We start from the raw sequence: 22966 nt of genomic DNA on the forward strand, positions 1-22966 counted from the left end.
CACCAGCACAATCAAGATATATAGAACATTTCTGTCATCTCAAAAACAATCCCCTTGTGTCCCTTAACAGTCAGCACCCCAGCCCCTACTCCACAGTAGGTTAGATTTGTCGTCTTTAGGGGTTCATGTCAGTGGAGTTGTGTGGTATGTGCACTCTTAGCCTGGCTTGTCTTGCTCAGCATAATGTTTTTGAGATTCATCCATGTCGTTGCGTGGAAGGGTAATTGGTTCCCTTTTTCGCAGAGGAGTGTTCCATTGTATGAACAGACCACAGTTGGTTTAGTTATTCACTTATCGAGGAACATTTGGATCTTTTCAGCTTCTAAAATAGTTTGTAAGCCCTGGTAATTTGTGTAATAGACCTTGTGAAACCCATTTATCATTTGTCCAGCTGTAAGCAGGTCACTGATCTCTCAGGAAAAAATATATTATTGAATTTTCAACTATTAATGTTATATTTTTGCATAATCCACTACTCACATATATTTGAAGATATTTGTAACATTTGGTGGAATTGCAGTTTAGTATATACATAATATGCTATGTTTGCTTTCCTTTTTTCCTCCCCCAGATATGCAATAAGAGAGAGCAACAGTGTTGTAAAGATATTTAAGAACTTTAAGGAAAAAAAATCATTTAAGCCAGATTTTGGAGCTGAAAGTGAGTGCTGTTTATATATGATACAATTTTAGAAGCTTTGTAATGGCTCAAAAACATCTAAAATATTTTTTGTTCTTTTTAGGTATCTATGGAGGCTTCTTACTGGGAGTCAGATCTGTAAATGGCTTAGCTTTCTATGACTGGGACAATACAGAACTCATACGCAGAATTGAAATTCAGCCCAAACATGTGAGCTCCCTCCATTGCTGTTTTTGGAGTGTACATCTTTGTGACAAGTTCTGAGTCCCTGAGGCCAAAAAACATCCTTGCACCCTGCTGTCCCTGTTCCATTGTGCTGGACACAGTGCCATGTGCCTCAGGATTGCTCAGAAAAGGAGAGTCGTGGTATTTGAGTGAGGCAGTAAATGTTGGGCTTTTTGAAAAGTATAAAAAGTTATACAAATGCCAAGTGCTGTTCATATTTTAAATGGCTTTAATGCTTTGAAGATAAGTAGCCAGGGAGTTATTGACCTGGAAGGGCCTGTAAGTCTCCCACTCAGTTCAGAAAGCCTTTTCATACTTTACCTGATAATGGCTGTTTAAAATTTAGGTAGCCGTTCTCCAGTGACAAAGTTTTCAACCTTTAGATCTGCCTGCTTCTTTGACAGCTTTAACTGTCAGGAAATTATCTGTGGAAACAAATCCTGGTTCTGTTTTCGAGAGCATGCATTTTCAGCAGGGCGATGCCGTTCCCTACGGGGAAGAAATTGGTTCCTGAAACCAATTGATGAAAAAAAGTACTCTCTTTATCTATAAAGCATGGATGCTCATATGTTTATACACATTATGTGTTTGTGTACCTTATGTATATGTTTATGTATTAATATATGTATAGACATATAGTATCTGTGATACTAAAACTTCAGGGGAAGGTGATTGGGAAAAAAATGCCTAAAATAGGTTTGGGGTGGGGGTCATAATGGGAAAGAAAAAAAAGAGTGAGAAACACTATTCTAGAGCAATAGGGACTAGGCTAGTGCTCCTCTGAATCTCAGCACACCTGGCACTTACTGCCAGCGCTCCTTGCTGCCTCCCTTAGGTCTTTCCATTTCTATAGATAGAACAGTAGTGCCCTGTCCACCCTTCCAAATATGTGTGTATATACATGACAAAACTGTTAAGTGTATACTTAGTATTTTAATGTAGGAAGATAAATCTTGTAGGAAACGAAGGGTATGCAGTTGGTCATACCCACTGAGAAATCCGAAATCATTTATCTGTGTTTTTGTTTGTCATGTTGCAGATTTTCTGGTCTGACTCTGGAGAGCTAGTCTGTATTGCCACTGAAGAGTCATTTTTTATCCTTAAATATCTGTCGGAAAAAGTTTTGGCTGCACAGGAAACACATGAGGGAGTTACTGAAGATGGCATTGAAGATGGCTTTGAAGTAATTGCATCGGCACAACTTTAGCTTTGTTTTTAAATGATTTATATTCTTATAGCAGAACTTCACTCATTGTAACATTTTACTATAAAATAGGTTTGGGGAAACATAAGCATTTAAGGAGTTACGGTAAAATGTGAAAATTAAAATCTTGGCTCAGAGATCAGGGTCTGAAAGTATTTGTTCAAAAGAAATTTGTGCTTTGATTTTAGGAAGCCTTTAGACTAACTTTGATTATCTTTCAGTAAGGAAATTAGAAGGTGTTTTGGTCTTAAGACAGTTTAGCCAGAGTTATTTAAAATGAGCTCTCAAATGTAAAGATTAAATCATCCATTGTGGAGGTGTCTTGGAAGACTTTTTGAAATACTTATTATTCCAGTCTCATGTATGTTAGGAGTTTAGATCAACACATTCTTAGATTACAGCTTTGACACAACAGTGAGATATTACAGTACAGATACTCATCCAGGAATCTGTTCTTAAGTGAAGAAAGCAGAAATTCCAAGGAAAGATTTTCTTTCTTGAAATAAGATTCTTTCTTTGCATTTCTTATTCTACGTATCACCCCTAATTATATTCAGTTTTTTGTCATTGACAGGATTCCTTTTGCTGAATAAGATAATAATAGACTTTATTTTTTTCCTGCAGGTTCTTGGTGAGATTCAGGAAATTGTGAAAACAGGGCTGTGGGTAGGCGACTGCTTCATTTACACAAGTTCTGTGAACAGATTAAATTATTATGTCGGAGGAGAAATAGTCACCATTGCCCACTTGGACAGGTAGCTGAGTATCGTTTTGCTTTTGTGTTTAGCATCCTACATTTAAAAGCATACTTTTTAAACATAAACAAAACCAGTTGCTGGCTTTTAACAATGATAGGCCTGATTTTTCAGTGTTATCATTTTAATAGGTGGCAATTGCTAACCAAAATCGCATCAATCAAATGGAAAGATTTTGAGCAAGAGGCAGAGTGAGTGAGTGACTGCAAGAGAGAGAGTGTGTGTGTGTGTGTACTGATTTGGGCTTAGTTCTAAATTAGTTTCCGTTTCTCTTACAGAACGATGTATCTCCTGGGCTATATTCCTAAAGACAACAGGCTTTATCTGGGGGATAAGGAACTCAACATTGTTAGCTACTCCCTGCTGGTTTCAGTGCTGGAATACCAGACAGCTGTCATGCGGAGAGACTTCAGCATGGCTGATAAGGTCCTTCCGACCATTCCGAAAGAGCAGAGGACCAGAGTTGCTCACTTTTTGGAAAAGCAGGTAAGGGGGTGGGGGTTGGTTGTTTATTTTGTGTGTGTTTTTGAAAAGCAACAATTTGAAAGAATGTTAATACGAATTTGAAGAACTTTATTTCTTAACTGCCACTGATTTCCTTATGGCAATGGAATTTCTCTTGTAAATTTAAGTCACTTGTTAAACTCCTCTTTCTCCTTTCTCATTGCCCTTTGCATCCCCTTTAAATGCTAGAGGTGATTATTAGTCTTCCGTTTTGTAGACTTCTTTTCCGTTCTCTCAATATTTTCATTTCTATGCTGCATTTTTCTCTATCCTAGCTGGCTTCTCTCTGTCTCTCTGTCTCTCTCTCTCTGTCTCTCTGTCTCTCTCTCTCTCTCTTTGTAAAACATACATAAAATTTACTGTTACTGATAAGCCTTTTCCTTAATGTAGCAATTTTTAGTATAAATTCAAAGTTATATGTGCACAAAGTATAATGTTTTGCAAGGCTTAGGAAAGAAACAGCCCTCCCTCTCTCTCTCACTTCTACTCCCTAGCGGTAATCCCTTGTAATTCTTTTAGCTGACTCTGTTGGCATTTATTTCCACATGTCTAACATGCTTATATTGCTGTTTCTCAGCTTTAGGCATTTCTTGGGCCTTTCCACTCTATACAAGATGAGGAATTTATCTTTCACTCCCCCTGCTTCTACCACGTACATGCCACTTTCCTATTCCTTATCCTCCCAGTATAGTTACATCATAATTTTGATTAAATTGGTATTCATTGTTTATATTACTGTGGCTGTTGTGAACACTGTTCATAGCTGAGCCATGTGATATATAGCAATAGCTTTCTCTTCTTGCAGTTGTTTTCCCTGGAGTTAATAATTGTTTCTTTTTTTTAAAACTTTGCTTATTTTTCTATGTGCTTAGGGTTATTCTCCCTACTCTGATGGTTCTCCAGATTTCCTTAAAATCTCCTTTCAGTATGTTCAGTCTGCTTCAGGCTGAACTGGTTTCTGCCTTCATCATGGATATCCTCTCACCATCGTGTTGGGGCTTCCCTTTGGCTCTCCTGAGTTGGATCCGTTGTTTCCTATATTCCCTATCTTCTTTCCTGGTTTACTCCCTCATTTTGCTGGAGTATGTCCTTCAGTAGTTTCCTGAGAAAAGGGTTATTTATTAATAGCAAGTAAATTTTTTTGTGACCTCGATTATCTGAAAGTGCCATTGTTCTACCTTAAAATATAGTTGGCCATTTAACTTGATATAGAATTCTAGATTGGAGATGATTTTCTCTCAGAATTTTGCAGATGAAATTCTATTTTGCTTTCTGCCTTCTAGCTTCTAGTTGTTGAGGTCTAAAGACATTTATATGCCTGATTCTTGGTACCTGATCTGTTTTTTTCTCTTTGGAAGTTTTTTGGATCTTGTCCCTGTTGTTCTGTGATGTTATCATGATGGTGGGCCTTGGTGTAGGGGTAAGTTATCGTTCATTCTGCTGGGTATTAGATGAGCTCTCCTAATTGGAAACTCATTCCTTCATTTTTGAGACATTTTCTTGAATCATTTCTCTGTTGATTTCCTTCCTTTGTTTTCTATATTCTCTCTGTGCAACTGTTATTCAGATGTTGGACCTCTTGCACTGGTTTTCTCATTTTGTTATTCTTGGACTTTTAAAATCTTGTTTATGGATCAAAGTTTCTTTTCATACCCTCTGTAAGGGTATGAATGATAGTGTTTGTTGTTGAGTTTTCTTTTCCCCTTATGTGGTATGCTTTCTTCAGATTGGTTGGTTCATTTTGATCTCTGTCTTTCCTTTTAAAGATTTTTCCTCAGCTATCTGATGATCTTTGGGCACTCATTTAAGAGTGGAGGTCTAAGAAGCAGGTCAAAAGATCTGAGTTTATATGTGAATTTATTGGCTGGACTAAAAATATGTGATGTGGACATTGATTGGTGAAACTCAATCAATGTCCGTATCTTCATCTGATGAATTTAATGACTTTTCATTTATTCATTTAGTGATTTAATGAGCACTTAATATTGCACCAGGCACTGTTCAGGCAGGCATATGGCCCTCATTGACATTTTAGTATTTTTTTTTTTTTGGTCTATCTCTCTTTTTTTTTTTTTTTTAACATCTTTATTTGAGTATAACTGTTTTACAATAGTGTGTTAGTTTCTCCTTTACAACAAAGTGAATCAGTTATACATATACATATGTTCCCATAACTCTTCCCTCTTTTGTCAACCTCCCTCCCACCCTCCCTATCCCACCCCTCTAGGTGGTCACAAAGCACAGAGGTGAACTCCCTGTGCTATGCGGCAGCTTCCCACTAGCTATCTAATTTACATTTGGTAGTGTGTATATATCCCTGCCACTCTCTCACGTCGTCACAGCTTACCCTTCCCCCTCCCCATATCCTCAAGTCCATGCTCTAGTAGGTCTGAGTTTTATTCCCATCCTACCACTAATCTCTTCATGACATTTTTTTTTAGATTCCATATATATGTGTTAGCATACGGTATTTGTTTTTCTCCTTCTGACTTACTTCACTCTGTATGACAGACTCCAGGTCTATCCACCTCATTACAAATAACTCAGTTTCATTTCTTTTTATGGCTGAGTAATATTCCATTGTATATATGTGCCACATCTTCCTTATTCATTCATCTGTTGATGGACACTTAGGTTGCTTCCATGTCCTGGCTATCGTAAATAGAGCTGCAATAAACATTTTGGTACATGACTCTTTTTGAATTATGGTTTTCTCAGGGTATATGCCCAGTAGTGGGATTGCTGGGTCATATGGTAGTTCTATTTGTAGTTTTTTAAGGAACCTCCATACTGTTCTCCATAGTGGCTGTATCATTTTACATTCCCACCAACAGTGCAAGAGTGTTCCCTTTTCTCCACACCCTCTCCAGCATTTATTGTTTCTAGAGTATTGGATGATGGCCAATCTGACCGGTGTGAGATGATATCTCATTGTAGTTTTGATTTGCATTTCTCTAATGATTAATGATGTTGAGCATTCTTTCATGGGTTTGTTGGCAATCTGTATCTCTTCTTTGGAGAAATGTCTATTTAGTTCTTCTGCCCATTTTTGGATTGGGTTGTTTGTTTTTTTGTTATTGAGCTGCCTGAGTTGCTTATAAATTTTGGATATTAATCCTTTGTCCGTTGCTTCATTTGCAAATATTTTCTCCCATTCTGAGGGTTGTCTTTTGGTCTTGTTTATAGTATCTTTTGCTGTGCAAAAGCTTTTAAGTTTCATTAGATCCCATTTGTTTATTTTTGTTTTGATTTCCATTTCTCTAGGAGATGGGTCAAAAAGGATCTTGCTGTGATGTATGTCATAGAGTGTTCTGCCTATGTTTTCCTCTAAGAGTTTGATACTGTCTGGCCTTACATTTAGGTCTTTAACCCATTTTGAGTTTATTTTTGTGTATGGTGTTAGGGAGTGTTCTAATTTCATACTTCTACAGGTAGCTGTCCAGTTTTCCCAGCACCACTTCTTGAAGAGGCTGTCTTTTCTCCACTGTGTTTCCTTCCCTCCTTTATCAAAGATAAGGTGACCATATGTGTGTGGGTTTATCTCTGGACTTTCTGTCCTGTTCCATTGATCTATATTTCTGTTTTTGTGCCAGTACCATACTGTCTTGATTACTGTGGCCTTGTAGTATAGTCTGAAGTCAGGGAGCCTGATTCCTCCAGCTCCATTTTTCGTTCTCAAGAATGCTTTGGCTATTCGGGGTCTTTTGTGTTTCCATACAAATTGTGAAATTCTTTGTTCTAGTTCTGTAAAAAATGCCAGTGGTAATTTGATAGGGATTGCATTGAATCGGTAGATTGCTTTGGGTAATAGAGTCATTTTCACTATGTTGATTCTTCCAATCCATGAACATGGTATATTTCTCCAACTATTTGTATCATCTTTAATTTCTTTCATCAGTGTCTTATAGTTTTCTGCATACAAGTCTTTTGTCTCCTTAGGTAGGTTTATTCCTAGATATTTTATTCTTTTTGTTGCAGTGGTAAATGGGAGTGTTTTCTTAATTTCATTCTCAGATTTTTCATCATTAGTGTATAAGAATGCCAGAGATTTCTGTGCATTAATTTTGTATCCTGCAACTTTACCAAATTCATTGATTAGTTCTAGTGGTTTTCTGGTAGCATCCTTAGGATTCTCTATGTATAGTATCATGGCGTCTGCAAACAGTGACAGCTTTACTTCTTCTTTTCCTATTTGGATTCCTTTTATTTCTTTTTCTTCTCTGATTGCTGTGGCTAGAACTTCCAAAACTATGTTGAATAAGAGTGGTGAGAGTGGGCAACCTTGTCTTGTTCCTGATCTTAGTGGAAATGGTTTCAGTTTTTCACCATTGAGAACGATGCTAGCTGTGGGTTTGTCATATATGGCCTTTATTATGTTGAGGAAAGTTCCCTGTATGCCTACTTTCTGCAGGGTTTTTATCATAAATGAGTGTTGAATTTTGTCAAAAGCTTTCTCTGCATCTATTGAGATGATCATATGGTTTTTCTCCTTCAGTTTGTTGATATGGTGTATCACGTTGATTGATTTGCGTATATTGAAGAATCCTTGCATTCCTGGAATAAACCCCACTTGATCATGGTGTATGATCCTTTTAATGTGCTGTTGGATTCTGTTTGCTAGTATTTTGTTGAGGCTTTTTGCATCTATGTTCATCAGTGATATTGGCCTGTAGTTTTCTTTCTTTGTGACGTCTTTGTCTGGTTTTGGTATCAGGGTGATGGTGGCCTCATAGAATGAGTTTGGGAGTGTTCCTCCCTCTGCTATCTTTTGGAAGAGTTTGAGAAGGATAGGTGTTAGCTCTTCTCTAAATGTTTGATAGAATTCGCCTGTGAAGCCATCTGGTCCTGGGCTTTTGTTTGTTGGAAGATTTTGAATCACAGTTTCAATTTCAGTGCTTGTGATTGGTCTGTTCATATTTTCTATTTCTTCCTGGGTCAGTCTCGGCAGGTTGTGCATTTCTAAGAATTTGTCCATTTCTTCCAGGTTGTCCATTTTATTGGCATACAGTTGCTTGTAGTAATCTCTAATAATCTTTTGTATTTCTGCAGAGTCAGTTGTTACATCTCCTTTTTCATTTCTAATTCTATTGATTTGAGTCTTCTCCCTTTTATTCTTGATGAGTCTGGCTAATGGTTTATCAATTTTATTTATCTTCTCAAAGAACCAGCTTTTAGTTTTATTGATCTTTGCTATTGTTTCCTTCATTTCTTTTTCATTTATTTCTGATCTGATCTTTATGATTTCTTTCCTTCTGCTAAATTTGGGGTTTTATTGTTCTTCCTTCTCTAATTGCTTTAGGTGCAAAGTTAAGTTGTTTATTCGAGATGCTTCCTGTTTCTTAAGGTATGATTGTATTGCTATAAACTTCCCTCTTAGAACTGCTTTTGCTGTATCCCATAGGTTTTGGGTTGTCGTGTCTCCATTGTCATTTGTTTCTAAGTACTTTTTTTTTTTCTAAACATCTTTATTGGAGTATAATTGTTTTACAATAGTGTGTTAGTTTTTGCTTTACAACAAACGGAATCTGTTATACATACACATATGTTCCCATATCTCTTCCTTCTTGCATCACCCTCTCTCCCACCCTCCCTATCCCACCCCTCTAGGTGGTCACAAAGCACAGAGGTGATCTCCCTGTGCTATGCAGCAGCTTCCCACTAGCTATCTAATTTACATTTGATAGTGTATATATGTCCCTGCCACTCTCTCACTTCGTCACAGCCCACCCTTCCCCCTCCCCATATCCTCAAGTCCATGCTCGAGTAAGTCTGTGTTTTATTCCCGTCCTACCACTAATCTCTTCATGACATTTTTTTCCCTTAGAGTCCATATATATGTGTTAGCATACGGTATTTGTTTTTCTTTCTCCTTCTGACTTACTTCACTCAGTATGACAGACTCCAGGTCCATCCACCTCATTATAAATAACTCAGTTTCATTTCTTTTTATGGCTGAGTAATATTCCATTGTATATATGTGCCACATCTTCTTTATCCATTCATCCGATGATGGACACTTAGGTTGCTTCCATGTCCTGGCTATCGTAAATAGAGCTGCAATGAACATTGTGGTACATGACTCTTTTTGAATTATGGTTTTCTCAGGGTATATGCCCAGTAGTGGGATTGCTGTGTCATATGGTAGTTCTATTTGTAGTTTTTTAAGGAACCTCCATACTGTTCTCCATAGTGGCTGTATCAACTTACATTCCCACCAGCAGTGCAAGAGGGTTCCCTTTTCTCCACACCCTCTCCAGCATTTATTGTTTCTAGAGTTTTGGATGATGGCCAATCTGACTGGTGTGAGATGATATCTCATTGTAGTTTTGATTTGCATTTCTCTAATGATTAATGATGTTGAGCATTCTTTCATGGGTTTGTTGGCAATCTGTATCTCTTCTTTGGAGAAGTGTCTATTTAGTTCTTCTGCCCATTTTTGGATTGGGTTGTTTGTTTTTTTGTTATTGAGCTGCATGAGTTGCTTATAAATTTTGGAAATTAATCCTTTGTCAGTTGCTTCATTTGCAAATATTTTCTCCCATTCTGAGGGTTGTCTTTTGGTCTTGTTTATGGTATCCTTTGCTGTGCAAAAGCTTTTAAGTTTCATTAGGTCCCATTTGTTTATTTGTGTTTTTATTTCCATTTCTCTAGGAGATGGGTCAAAAAGGATCTTGCTGTGATTTATGTCGTATAGTGTTCTGCCTATGTTTTCCTCTAAGAGTCTGATAGTGTCTGGCCTTACATTTAGGTCTTTAACCCATTTTGAGTTTATTTTTGTGTGTGGTGTTAGGGATTGTTCTAATTTCATACTTTTACAGGTAGCTGTCCAGTTTTCCCAGCACCACTTCTTGAAGAGGCTGTCTTTTCTCCACTGTATATCCTTCCCTCCTTTATCAAAGATAAGGTGACCATATGTGTGTGGGTTTATCTCTGGGCTCTCTATCCTGTTCCATTGATCTATATTTCTGTTTTTGTGCCAGTACCATACTGTCTTGATTACTGTAGCCTTGTAGTAGAGTCTGAAGTCAGGGAGCCTAATTCCTCCAGCTCCATTTCTCGTTCTCAAGATTGCTTTGGCTATTCGGGGTCTTTTGTGTTTCCATACAGATTGTGAAATTTTTTGTTCTAGTTCTGTAAAAAATGCCAGTGGTAATTTGATAGGGATTGCATTGAATCGGTAGATTGCTTTGGGTAGTAGAGTCATTTTCACAATGTTGATTCTTCCAATCCAAGAACATGGTATATTTCTCCACCTATTTGTATCATCTTTAATTTCTTTCATCAGTGTCTTATAGTTTTCTGCATACAAGTCTTTTGTCTCCTTAGGTAGGTTTATTCCTAGATATTTTATTCTTTTTGTTGCAGTGGTAAATGGGAGTGTTTTCTTAATTCCACTCTCAGATTTTTCATCATTAGTGTATAAGAATGCCAGAGATTTCTGTGCATTAATTTTGTATCCTGCAACTTTACCAAATTCATTGATTAGCTCTAGTAGTTTTCTGGTAGCATCCTTAGGATTCTCTATGTATAGTATCATGTCATCTGCAAACAGTGACAGCTTTACTTCTTCTTTTCCTATTTGGATTCCTTTTATTTCTTTTTCTTCTCTGATTGCTGTGGCTAGAACTTCCAAAACTATGTTGAATAAGAGTGGTGAGAGTGGGCAACCTTGTCTTGTTCCTGATCTTAGTGGAAATGGTTTCAGTTTTTCACCATTGAGAACGATGCTAGCTGTGGGTTTGTCATATATGGCCTTTATTATGTTGAGGAAAGTTCCCTGTATGCCTACTTTCTGCAGGGTTTTTATCATAAATGAGTGTTGAATTTTGTCAAAAGCTTTCTCTGCATCTATTGAGATGATCATATGGTTTTTCTCCTTCAGTTTGTTGATATGGTGTATCACGTTGATTGATTTGCGTATATTGAAGAATCCTTGCATTCCTGGAATAAACCCCACTTGATCATGGTGTATGATCCTTTTAATGTGCTGTTGGATTCTGTTTGCTAGTATTTTGTTGAGGCTTTTTGCATCTATGTTCATCAGTGATATTGGCCTGTAGTTTTCTTTCTTTGTGACGTCTTTGTCTGGTTTTGGTATCAGGGTGATGGTGGCCTCATAGAATGAGTTTGGGAGTGTTCCTCCCTCTGCTATCTTTTGGAAGAGTTTGAGAAGGATAGGTGTTAGCTCTTCTCTAAATGTTTGATAGAATTCGCCTGTGAAGCCATCTGGTCCTGGGCTTTTGTTTGTTGGAAGATTTTGAATCACAGTTTCAATTTCAGTGCTTGTGATTGGTCTGTTCATATTTTCTATTTCTTCCTGGGTCAGTCTCGGCAGGTTGTGCATTTCTAAGAATTTGTCCATTTCTTCCAGGTTGTCCATTTTATTGGCATACAGTTGCTTGTAGTAATCTCTAATAATCTTTTGTATTTCTGCAGAGTCAGTTGTTACATCTCCTTTTTCATTTCTAATTCTATTGATTTGAGTCTTCTCCCTTTTATTCTTGATGAGTCTGGCTAATGGTTTATCAATTTTATTTATCTTCTCAAAGAACCAGCTTTTAGTTTTATTGATCTTTGCTATTGTTTCCTTCATTTCTTTTTCATTTATTTCTGATCTGATCTTTATGATTTCTTTCCTTCTGCTAAATTTGGGGTTTTTTTGTTCTTCCTTCTCTAATTGCTTTAGGTGCAAAGTTAAGTTGTTTATTCGAGATGCTTCCTGTTTCTTAAGGTATGATTGTATTGCTATAAACTTCCCTCTTAGAACTGCTTTTGCTGTATCCCATAGGTTTTGGGTTGTCGTGTCTCCATTGTCATTTGTTTCTAAGTACTTTTTTTTTTTCTAAACATCTTTATTGGAGTATAATTGTTTTACAATAGTGTGTTAGTTTTTGCTTTACAACAAACGGAATCTGTTATACATACACATATGTTCCCATATCTCTTCCTTCTTGCATCACCCTCTCTCCCACCCTCCCTATCCCACCCCTCTAGGTGGTCACAAAGCACAGAGGTGATCTCCCTGTGCTATGCAGCAGCTTCCCACTAGCTATCTAATTTACATTTGATAGTGTATATATGTCCCTGCCACTCTCTCACTTCGTCACAGCCCACCCTTCCCCCTCCCCATATCCTCAAGTCCATGCTCGAGTAAGTCTGTGTTTTATTCCCGTCCTACCACTAATCTCTTCATGACATTTTTTTCCCTTAGAGTCCATATATATGTGTTAGCATACGGTATTTGTTTTTCTCCTTCTGACTTACTTCACTCAGTATGACAGACTCCAGGTCCATCCACCTCATTATAAATAACTCAGTTTCATTTCTTTTTATGGCTGAGTAATATTCCATTGTATATATGTGCCACATCTTCTTTATCCATTCATCCGATGATGGACACTTAGGTTGCTTCCATGTCCTGGCTATCGTAAATAGAGCTGCAATGAACATTGTGGTACATGACTCTTTTTGAATTATGGTTTTCTCAGGGTATATGCCCAGTAGTGGGATTGCTGTGTCATATGGTAGTTCTATTTGTAGTTTTTTTAAGGAACCTCCATACTGTTCTCCATAGTGGCTGTATCAACTTACATTCCCACCAGCAGTGCAAGAGGGTTCCCTTTTCTCCACACCCTCTCCAGCATTTATTGTTTCTAGAGTTTTGGATGATGGCCAATCTGACCGGTGTGAGATGATATCTCATTGTAGTTTTGATTTGCATTTCTCTAATGATTAATGATGTTGAGCATTCTTTCATGGGTTTGTTGGCAATCTGTATCTCTTCTTTGGAGAAGTGTCTATTTAGTTCTTCTGCCCATTTTTGGATTGGGTTGTTTGTTTTTTTGTTATTGAGCTGCATGAGTTGCTTATAAATTTTGGAAATTAATCCTTTGTCAGTTGCTTCATTTGCAAATATTTTCTCCCATTCTGAGGGTTGTCTTTTGGTCTTGTTTATGGTATCCTTTGCTGTGCAAAAGCTTTTAAGTTTCATTAGGTCCCATTTGTTTATTTGTGTTTTTATTTCCATTTCTCTAGGAGATGGGTCAAAAAGGATCTTGCTGTGATTTATGTCGTATAGTGTTCTGCCTATGTTTTCCTCTAAGAGTCTGATAGTGTCTGGCCTTACATTTAGGTCTTTAACCCATTTTGAGTTTATTTTTGTGTGTGGTGTTAGGGATTGTTCTAATTTCATACTTTTACAGGTAGCTGTCCAGTTTTCCCAGCACCACTTCTTGAAGAGGCTGTCTTTTCTCCACTGTATATCCTTCCCTCCTTTATCAAAGATAAGGTGACCATATGTGTGTGGGTTTATCTCTGGGCTCTCTATCCTGTTCCATTGATCTATATTTCTGTTTTTGTGCCAGTACCATACTGTCTTGATTACTGTAGCCTTGTAGTAGAGTCTGAAGTCAGGGAGCCTAATTCCTCCAGCTCCATTTCTCGTTCTCAAGATTGCTTTGGCTATTCGGGGTCTTTTGTGTTTCCATACAGATTGTGAAATTTTTTGTTCTAGTTCTGTAAAAAATGCCAGTGGTAATTTGATAGGGATTGCATTGAATCGGTAGATTGCTTTGGGTAGTAGAGTCATTTTCACAATGTTGATTCTTCCAATCCAAGAACATGGTATATTTCTCCACCTATTTGTATCATCTTTAATTTCTTTCATCAGTGTCTTATAGTTTTCTGCATACAAGTCTTTTGTCTCCTTAGGTAGGTTTATTCCTAGATATTTTATTCTTTTTGTTGCAGTGGTAAATGGGAGTGTTTTCTTAATTCCACTCTCAGATTTTTCATCATTAGTGTATAAGAATGCCAGAGATTTCTGTGCATTAATTTTGTATCCTGCAACTTTACCAAATTCATTGATTAGCTCTAGTAGTTTTCTGGTAGCATCCTTAGGATTCTCTATGTATAGTATCATGTCATCTGCAAACAGTGACAGCTTTACTTCTTCTTTTCCTATTTGGATTCCTTTTATTTCTTTTTCTTCTCTGATTGCTGTGGCTAGAACTTCCAAAACTATGTTGAATAAGAGTGGTGAGAGTGGGCAACCTTGTCTTGTTCCTGATCTTAGTGGAAATGGTTTCAGTTTTTCACCATTGAGAACGATGCTAGCTGTGGGTTTGTCATATATGGCCTTTATTATGTTGAGGAAAGTTCCCTGTATGCCTACTTTCTGCAGGGTTTTTATCATAAATGAGTGTTGAATTTTGTCAAAAGCTTTCTCTGCATCTATTGAGATGATCATATGGTTTTTCTCCTTCAGTTTGTTGATATGGTGTATCACGTTGATTGATTTGCGTATATTGAAGAATCCTTGCATTCCTGGAATAAACCCCACTTGATCATGGTGTATGATCCTTTTAATGTGCTGTTGGATTCTGTTTGCTAGTATTTTGTTGAGGCTTTTTGCATCTATGTTCATCAGTGATATTGGCCTGTAGTTTTCTTTCTTTGTGACGTCTTTGTCTGGTTTTGGTATCAGGGTGATGGTGGCCTCATAGAATGAGTTTGGGAGTGTTCCTCCCTCTGCTATCTTTTGGAAGAGTTTGAGAAGGATAGGTGTTAGCTCTTCTCTAAATGTTTGATAGAATTCGCCTGTGAAGCCATCTGGTCCTGGGCTTTTGTTTGTTGGAAGATTTTGAATCACAGTTTCAATTTCAGTGCTTGTGATTGGTCTGTTCATATTTTCTATTTCTTCCTGGGTCAGTCTCGGCAGGTTGTGCATTTCTAAGAATTTGTCCATTTCTTCCAGGTTGTCCATTTTATTGGCATACAGTTGCTTGTAGTAATCTCTAATAATCTTTTGTATTTCTGCAGAGTCAGTTGTTACATCTCCTTTTTCATTTCTAATTCTATTGATTTGAGTCTTCTCCCTTTTATTCTTGATGAGTCTGGCTAATGGTTTATCAATTTTATTTATCTTCTCAAAGAACCAGCTTTTAGTTTTATTGATCTTTGCTATTGTTTCCTTCATTTCTTTTTCATTTATTTCTGATCTGATCTTTATGATTTCTTTCCTTCTGCTAAATTTGGGGTTTTTTTGTTCTTCCTTCTCTAATTGCTTTAAGTGCAAAGTTAGGTTGTTTATTCGAGATGCTTCCTGTTTCTTAAGGTATGATTGTATTGCTATAAACTTCCCTCTTAGAACTGCTTTTGCTGTATCCCATAGGTTTTGGGTCGTTGTGTCTCCAATTGTCATTTGTTTCTAAGTATTTTTTGATTTCCTCTTTGATTTCTTCAGTGATCACTTTGTTATTAAGCAGTGTATTGTTTAGCCTCCATGTGTTTGTATTTTTTACAGATCTTTTCCTGTAATTGATATCTAGTCTCATAGCGTTGTGGTCAGAAAAGATACTTGATACGATTTCAATTTTCTTAAATTTGCCAAGGCTAGATTTGTGACCCAATATATGATCAATCCTGGAGAATGTTCCATGAGCACTTGAGAAAAATGTGTATTCTGTTGTTTTTGGATGGAATGTCCTGTAAATATCAATTAAGTCCATCTTGTGTAATGTATCATTTAAAGCTTGTGTTTCCTTATTTATTTTCATTTTGGATGATCTGTCCATTGGTGAAAGTGGGGTGTTAAAGTCCCCTACTATAATTGTGTTACTGTCGATTTCGCCTTTTAAGGCTGTTAGTATTTGCCTTATGTATTGAGGTGCTCCTATGTTGGGTGCATAAATATTTACAATTGTTATATCTTCTGCATGGATCGATCCCTTGATCATTATGTAGTGTCCTTCTTTGTCTCTTGTAATAGTCTTTATTTTAAAGTCTATTTTGTCTGATATGAGAATTGCTACTCCAGCTTTCTTCTCATTTCCATTTGCATGGAATATCTTTTTCCATCCCCTCACTTTCAGTCTGTATTTGTCCCTAGGTCTGAAGTGGGTCTCTTGTAGACAGCATATATATGGGTCTTGTTTTTGTATCCATTCAGCCAGTCTGTGTCTTTTGGTGGGAGCATTTAATCCATTTACATTTAAGGTAATTATCAATATGTATGTTCCTATTACCATTTACTTAATTGTTTCGGGTTGTTCTTGTAGGTCTTTTCCTTCTCTTGTGTTTCTTGCCTAGAGAAGTTCCTTTAGGATTTGTTGTAGAGCTGGTTTGGTGGTGCTGAACTCTCTCAGCTTTTGCTTGTCTATAAAGGTTTTAATTTCTCCATCAAATCTGAATGAGATCCTTGCTGGGTAGAGTAATCTTGGTTGTAGGTTTTTTTCCTTCATCACTTTAAATATGTCCTGCCACTCCCTTCTGGCTTGTAGAGTTTCTGCTGAAAGATCAGATGTTAGCCTTATGGGGATTCCCTTGTGTGTTATTTGTTGTTTTTCCCTTGCTGCTTTTAATATGTTTTCTTTGTATTTAATTTTTGACAGTTTGATTATTATGTGTCTTGGCGTGTTTCTCTTTGGGTTTATCCTGTATGGGACTCTCTGTGCTTCCTGGACTTGATTGACTATTTCCTTTCCTATATTAGGGAAGTTTTCAACTATAATCTCTTCAAATATTTTCTCAGTCCCTTTCTTTTTCTCTTCTTCTTCTGGGACCCCTATAATTCGAATGTTGGTGCGTTTAATGTTATCCCAGAGGTCTCTGAGACTGTCCTCAGTTCTTTTCATTCTTTTTTCTTTCTTCTGCTCTGCAGTAGTTATTTCTACTATTTTATCTTCCAGGTCACTTATCCGTCCTTCTGCCTCAGTTACTCTGCTATTGATCCCATCTAGAGTATTTTTTATTTCATTTATTGTGTTGCTCATCGTTTCTTGCTTCCTCTTTATTTCTTCTAGGTCCCTGTTAACTGTTTCTTGCAAACTGTCTATTCTATTTCCAAGATTTTGCATCATCTTCACCATCATTATTCTAAATTCTCTTTCAGGTAGATTGGCTATTACCTCTTCATCTGTTAGGTCTGGTGTGTTTTTATCTTGCTCCTTCATCTGTTGTGTGTTTTTCTGTCTTCTCATTTCGCTTATCTTACTGTGTTTGGGGTCTCCTTTTTGCATGCTGCAGGTTCGTAGTTCCTGTTGTTTTTGGTGTGGCTGTCTCTAGTGGCTAAGGTTGGTTCAGTGGGTTGAGTAGATTCCCTGGTTGGGGGGACTAGTGCCTCTGTTCTGGTGGATGAGGCTGGATCTTGTCTTTCTGGTGGGCAGGTCCTCGTCTGGTGGTGTGTTTGGGGCTGTTGGTAACCTTATTATGATTTTAGGCAGCCTCTCTGCTAATGGATGGGGCTGTAGACCTGTCTTGCTCTCTGTTGGGGATAGGGTGTCCAGCACTGTTCTTTGCTGGTCCTTGATTGAAGCTGGGTCTTGGTGTTGAGATGGAGATCTCTGGGAGATTTTCGCCGTCTGATATTACGTGGAGCTGGGAGGTCTCTTGTGGACTAGTGTCTTGAGGTTGGTTCTCCCACCTCAGGGACACCGCCCTGGTGCCTGGCTGGGGCGCCAAGAACCTTTAATCCACACGGCTCAAAATAAAAGGTAGAATAAATAGAAAGGAAAGAAAAGGAAGGAAGGAGGGAGGGAAGGAAGGAATGAAGGAAGGAAGCAAGAAAGGAAGGAAGGAAGGTGCAGAGGAAGAAAGGGAGGAAGGAAGAGAGGAAGGGAGGAAAGAAGGGGGAAGGAAGGAAGAAAGGAGGGAAGAAAGGAAGAAAGAAAGGGAGAAGACAGAGTAGTATAAAATATAGTTATTAAAATAAAAAATAATTATTAAGAAGAAAAATTTCCTTTTAAAAAAAAAAAAAAAAACAGAAAAATGGGTCGGTCTAACCCTAGGACAAATGGTGAAAGCAAAGCTATACAGACAAAATCTCACACAGCAGCACACACATACACACTCACAAAAAGAAAAAAAAGGGGGAAATAATAGTATATCTTGCTCCCAAAGTCCACCTCCTCAACTTGGGATGATTCGTTGTCTATTCAGGTTTTCCACAGATGCAGGGCACTTCAGGTTGATTGTGGAGCTTTAATCCGCCGCTTCTGAGGCTGCTGGGAGAGACCTCCCCCTCTCCTCTCTGTTCGCACAGCTCCTGGGGTTCAGCTTTGGACTTGGTCCCGCCTCTGCGTGTAGGTTGTCCGAGGGTGACTGCCCTTCGCTCAGACAGGACGATGTTAAAGGAGCAGTTGATTCGGGGGCTCCAGCTCACTCAGGCTGCGGGTAGGGAGTGGCACGGGGGCGGGGCGAGTCCGCGGCGGCAGAGGCCGACGTGACGCTGCACAGGCCCAAGGCGTGCCGTGCGTTCTCCCGGGGAAGCTGTCCCTGGATCCCGGGACCCCGGCAGTGGCGGACTGCACGGGCTCCCGGGAGGGCCGGTGTGGAGAGTGACCTGTGCTCACACACAGGCCTCTTGGTGGTGGCAGCAGCAACCTTAGTGTCCGACACCCGTCTCTACTGTCCGTGCCGACAGCCGCGACAGCCGCGGCTCGCGCCCGTTTCTGGAGTTCCTCTACGCGGTGCTCTTAATCCCCTCACCTCACACGCGAGGAAGCAAAGAGGCAAGAAAAAGTCTCTTGTCTCTTCGGCAGCTCCGCGCCCGCTTCTGGGGCTCCTTTAAGTGGCGCACTTAATCCCCTCTCCTCGCGCCCAGGCAGCAAAGAGGGAGGAAAAGGTCTCTTGCCTCCTCGGCAGCTCCAGACTTCTCCCGAACTCCCTCCCGGCCAGCCGTGGCGCACTAGCCCCCTTCAAGCTGTCTTCACTCTGCCAACTCCAGACCTTTCCCTGGGATCCGACTGAAGCCCGAGCCTCAGCTCCCGGCCCCGCCCGCCCCGGCGGGCGAGCAGACAAGCCTCTCGGGCTGGTGAGTGCTGGTCGGTACAGATCCTCTGCGGGAATCTCTCTGCTTTGCCCTCTGCACCCCTGTGGCTGCGCTCTCCTCCGCGGCTCTGGAGCTTCCCCCTCCGCCACCCGCAGTCTCCGCCCGCGAAGGGGCTTCTAGTGTGTGGGAGTCTTTCCTCCTTCACGGCTCCCTCCCACTGGCGTAGGTCCCGTCCCTATTCTTTTGTCCCTGTTTATTCTTTTTTCTTTTGCCCTACCCAGATATGTGGGGAGTTTCTTGCCTTTTTGGAGGTCTGAGGTCTTCTGCCAGCGTTCGGTGGGTGTTCTATAGGAGAAGTTCCACGTGTAGATGTATTTCTGATGTCTCTGTGAGGAGGAAGGAGATCTCCGCGTCTTACTCTTCCGCCATCTTTTCTAAGTACTTTTTGATTTCCTCTGATTTCTTCAGTGATCACTTCGTTATTAAGTAGTGTATTGTTTAGCCTCCATGTGTTTGTATTTTTTACAGATCTTTTCCTGTAATTGATATCTAGTCTCATAGCGTTGTGGTCAGAAAAGATACTTGATACGATTTCAATTTTCTTAAATTTGCCAAGGCTAGATTTGTGACCCAAGATATGATCGATCCTGGAGAATGTTCCATGAGCACTTGAGAAAAATGTGTATTCTGTTGTTTTTGGATGGAATGTCCTATAAATATCAAGTAAATCCATCTTGTATAATGTATAATTTAAAGCTTTTGTTTCCTTATTTATTTTCATTTTGGATGATCTGTCCATTGGTGAAAGTGGGGTGTTAAAGTCCCCTACTATAATTGTGTTACTGTCAATTTCCCCTTTTATGGCTGTTAGTATTTGCCTTATGTATTGAGGTGCACCTATGTTGGGTGCATAAATATTTACAATTGTTATATTTTCTTCATGGATCGATCCCTTGATCATTATGTATTGTCCTTCTTTGTCTCTTGTGGTAGTTTTAATTTTAAAGTCTATTTTGTCTGATATGAGAATTGCTACTCCAGCTTTCTTCTGATTTCCATTTGCATGGAATATCTTTTTCCATCCCCTCACTTTTAGCCTGTAAGTGTCCCTAGGTCTGAAGTGGGTCTCTTGTAGACAGCATATATATGGGTCCTGTTTTTGTATCCATTCAGCCAGTCTGTGTCTTTTGGTGGGAGCATTTAATCCATTTACATTTAAGGTAGTTATCAATATGTATGTTCCTATTACCATTTATTTAATTGTTGCGGGTTGTTCTTGTAGGTCTTTTCCTTCTCTTATGTTTCTTGCTTAGAGAAGTTCCTTTAGCATTTGTTGTAAAGCTGGTTTGGTGGTGCTGAACTCTCTCAGCTTTTGCTTGTCTGTAAAGGTTTTAATTTCTCCATCAAATCTGAATGAGATCCTTGCTGGGTAGAGTAATCTTGGTTGTAGGTTTTTTTCCTTCATCACTTTAAATATGTCCTGCCACTCCCTTCTGGCTTGTAGAGTTTCTGCTGAAAGATCAGATGTTAGCCTTATGGGGATTCCCTTGTGTGTTATTTGTTGTTTTTCCCTTGCTGCTTTTAATATGTTTTCTTTGTATTTAATTTTTGACAGTTTGATTATTATGTGTCTTGGCGTGTTTTTCCTTGGGTTTATCCTGTATGGGACTCTCTGTGCTTCCTGGACTTGGTTGACTATTTCCTTTCCTATATTAGGGAAGTTTTCAACTATAATCTCTTCAAATATTTTCTCAGTCCCTTTCTTTTCCTCTTCTTCTTCTGGGACCCCTATGATTCGAATGTTGGTGCATTTAATGTTGTCCCAGAGATCTCTGAGACTGTCCTCAGTTCTTTTCATTCTTTTTTCTTTCTTCTGCTCTGCAGTAGTTATTTCCACTATTTTATCTTCCAGGTCACTTATCCGTCCTTCTGCCTCAGTTATTCTGCTACTGATCCCGTCTAGAGTATTTTTCATTTCATTTATTCTGTTGCTCATCGTTACTTGCTTCCTCTTTATTTCTTCTAGGTCCTTGTTAACTGTTTCTTGCAATTTGTCTATTCTATTTCCAAGATTTTGCATCATCTTCACCATCATTATTCTAAATTCTCTTTCAGGTAGATTGGCTATTACCTCTTCATTTGTTAGGTCTGGTGTGTTTTTATCTTGTTCCTTCATCTGCTGTGTTTTTTTCTGTCTTCTCATTTTGCTTATCTTACTGTGTTTGGGGTCTCCCTTTTGCAGGCTGCAGGTTCGTATTTCTATCTATTTTTGGTGGCTGTCCCCAGTGGCTGAGGTTGGTTCAGTGGGTTGAGCAGGTTTCCTGGTTGGGGGGACCAGTGCCCCTGTTCTGGTGGATGAGGCTGGATCCCGTCTCCCTGGTGGGCAGGTCCACGTCTGGGGGCGTGTATGGGGATGTCGGTAGCCTTACTGTGATTCTAGGCAGCCTCTCTGCTAATGGATGGGGCTGTAGACCTGTCTCGCTCTTTGTTGGGTATAGGGTGTCCAGCACTGTTCGTTGCTGGTCCTTGAGTGAAGCTGGGTCTTGGTGTTGAGATGGATATCTCTGGGAGATTTTCGCTGTTTGATATTACGTGGAGCTGAGAGGTCTCTTGTGGACCAGTGTCCTGAGGTTAGTTCTCCCACCTCAGAGACACAGCCTTGACACCTGGCTGGAGTGCCAAGAGCCTTTAATCCACACGGCCAGGTACGTGGGGAGTTTATTGCGTTTTGGGAGGTCTGAGGTCTTCTGCCAGCGCTCGGTGGGTGTTCTATAGGAGAAGTTCCACGTGTAGATGTATTTCTGATGTCTCTGTGAGGAGGAAGGTGATCCCCACGTCTTACTCTTCCGCCATCTTCTCGCTGTCAACATTTTAGTATTTTTAAGTCTTACCCCTTTGGCTGGTTAGTTTACAGAGAAGCTCCCTAATCACCATCCTTGTGCGGGCTGAGCAGAGTATGGCTTGGTGTCTCAGTATTTAGTATTTAAAATATTTAGTCTCAACATCCATTCTTATAATTTCCTATTTTCCTTTTGCCACTCAGCACTCCTTCTGGGTGTTCAGGGAATCCCTCAGACTGGAGACCCTCTAGTTTACCCTCTCCAAAGAACAAGATTCCTGTCTTCTATGTGTGTTGAGAGGTCAGGGCGGGGAGAGGAGTGGGGACCTGGGGTATCTAACTGCTGCTTTTTTTTTTTTTTTTTTTTTTTTTTAGCGGTACGCGGGCCTCTCACTGCTGTGGCCTCTCCCGTTTTAGAGCACAGGCTCCGGACGCTCAGGTGCAGCGGCCATGGCTCACGGGCCCAGCCGCTCCGCGGCATGTGGGATCCTCCCAGACTGGGGCACGAACCCAGGTCCCCTGCATCGGCAGGTGGACTCCCAACCACTGCGCCACCAGGGAAGCCCCTAACTGCTTCTTATATAGACTTTCAGGCAGTTTTGTTTACTTGCTGGTTTTAGCAGTACCCTTCATGAGATACCTCTGGGGATTCTGAGGTGTGAATCAGGTTGTTTCTATGCTGTCTTCACTCCTGATTTAGGGATTAGTCTTCTCTAGTGTTTTAACTTGAATGTTTGTACTCCTCCACTAGCTTTTGAGCTTCCAAAATTGTTACTAATGTCTCTGCTGCCTTTCTGTGTGTCCTTGGGAGTTTATGCTTTTAAAAAAGAACCCCCTAAGTGTCATTTCAGTGGGGATTTGCAGGAAAGCAAAAGTAACTGTATATAGCCCACCTCATTTCATCTGCTTTGCCCTCACCTATATCTGACTAGTTCTGTAGATCTTCCACCCTCCACTCTTGGATTTTATATTGTGTACATTAGTGCTAGGGAAGAAAGGGAGTAATGCAGATTATTCAGAATGCCTTGTTA

General features: G+C 39.5%; 1 protein-coding gene across 1 annotated transcript in view; it reads left to right on the forward strand.

Moving 5' to 3' along the window:
* COPB2 (COPI coat complex subunit beta 2) overlaps nt 1–22966 on the forward strand; it is a 59797-nt gene that overhangs the window by 31210 nt on the left and 5621 nt on the right. The window contains exons 11-15 of the mRNA XM_059065162.2: nt 572–660; nt 743–849; nt 1904–2047; nt 2693–2823; nt 3102–3309. Coding sequence (XP_058921145.1) covers nt 572–660; nt 743–849; nt 1904–2047; nt 2693–2823; nt 3102–3309 — 679 coding nt within the window. The remainder of the gene's footprint in view (nt 1–571; nt 661–742; nt 850–1903; nt 2048–2692; nt 2824–3101; nt 3310–22966) is intronic.

The sequence above is a fragment of the Kogia breviceps genome, chromosome 5 (assembly GCF_026419965.1).
Source record: "Kogia breviceps isolate mKogBre1 chromosome 5, mKogBre1 haplotype 1, whole genome shotgun sequence".
NCBI lineage: Eukaryota > Metazoa > Chordata > Mammalia > Artiodactyla > Physeteridae > Kogia > Kogia breviceps.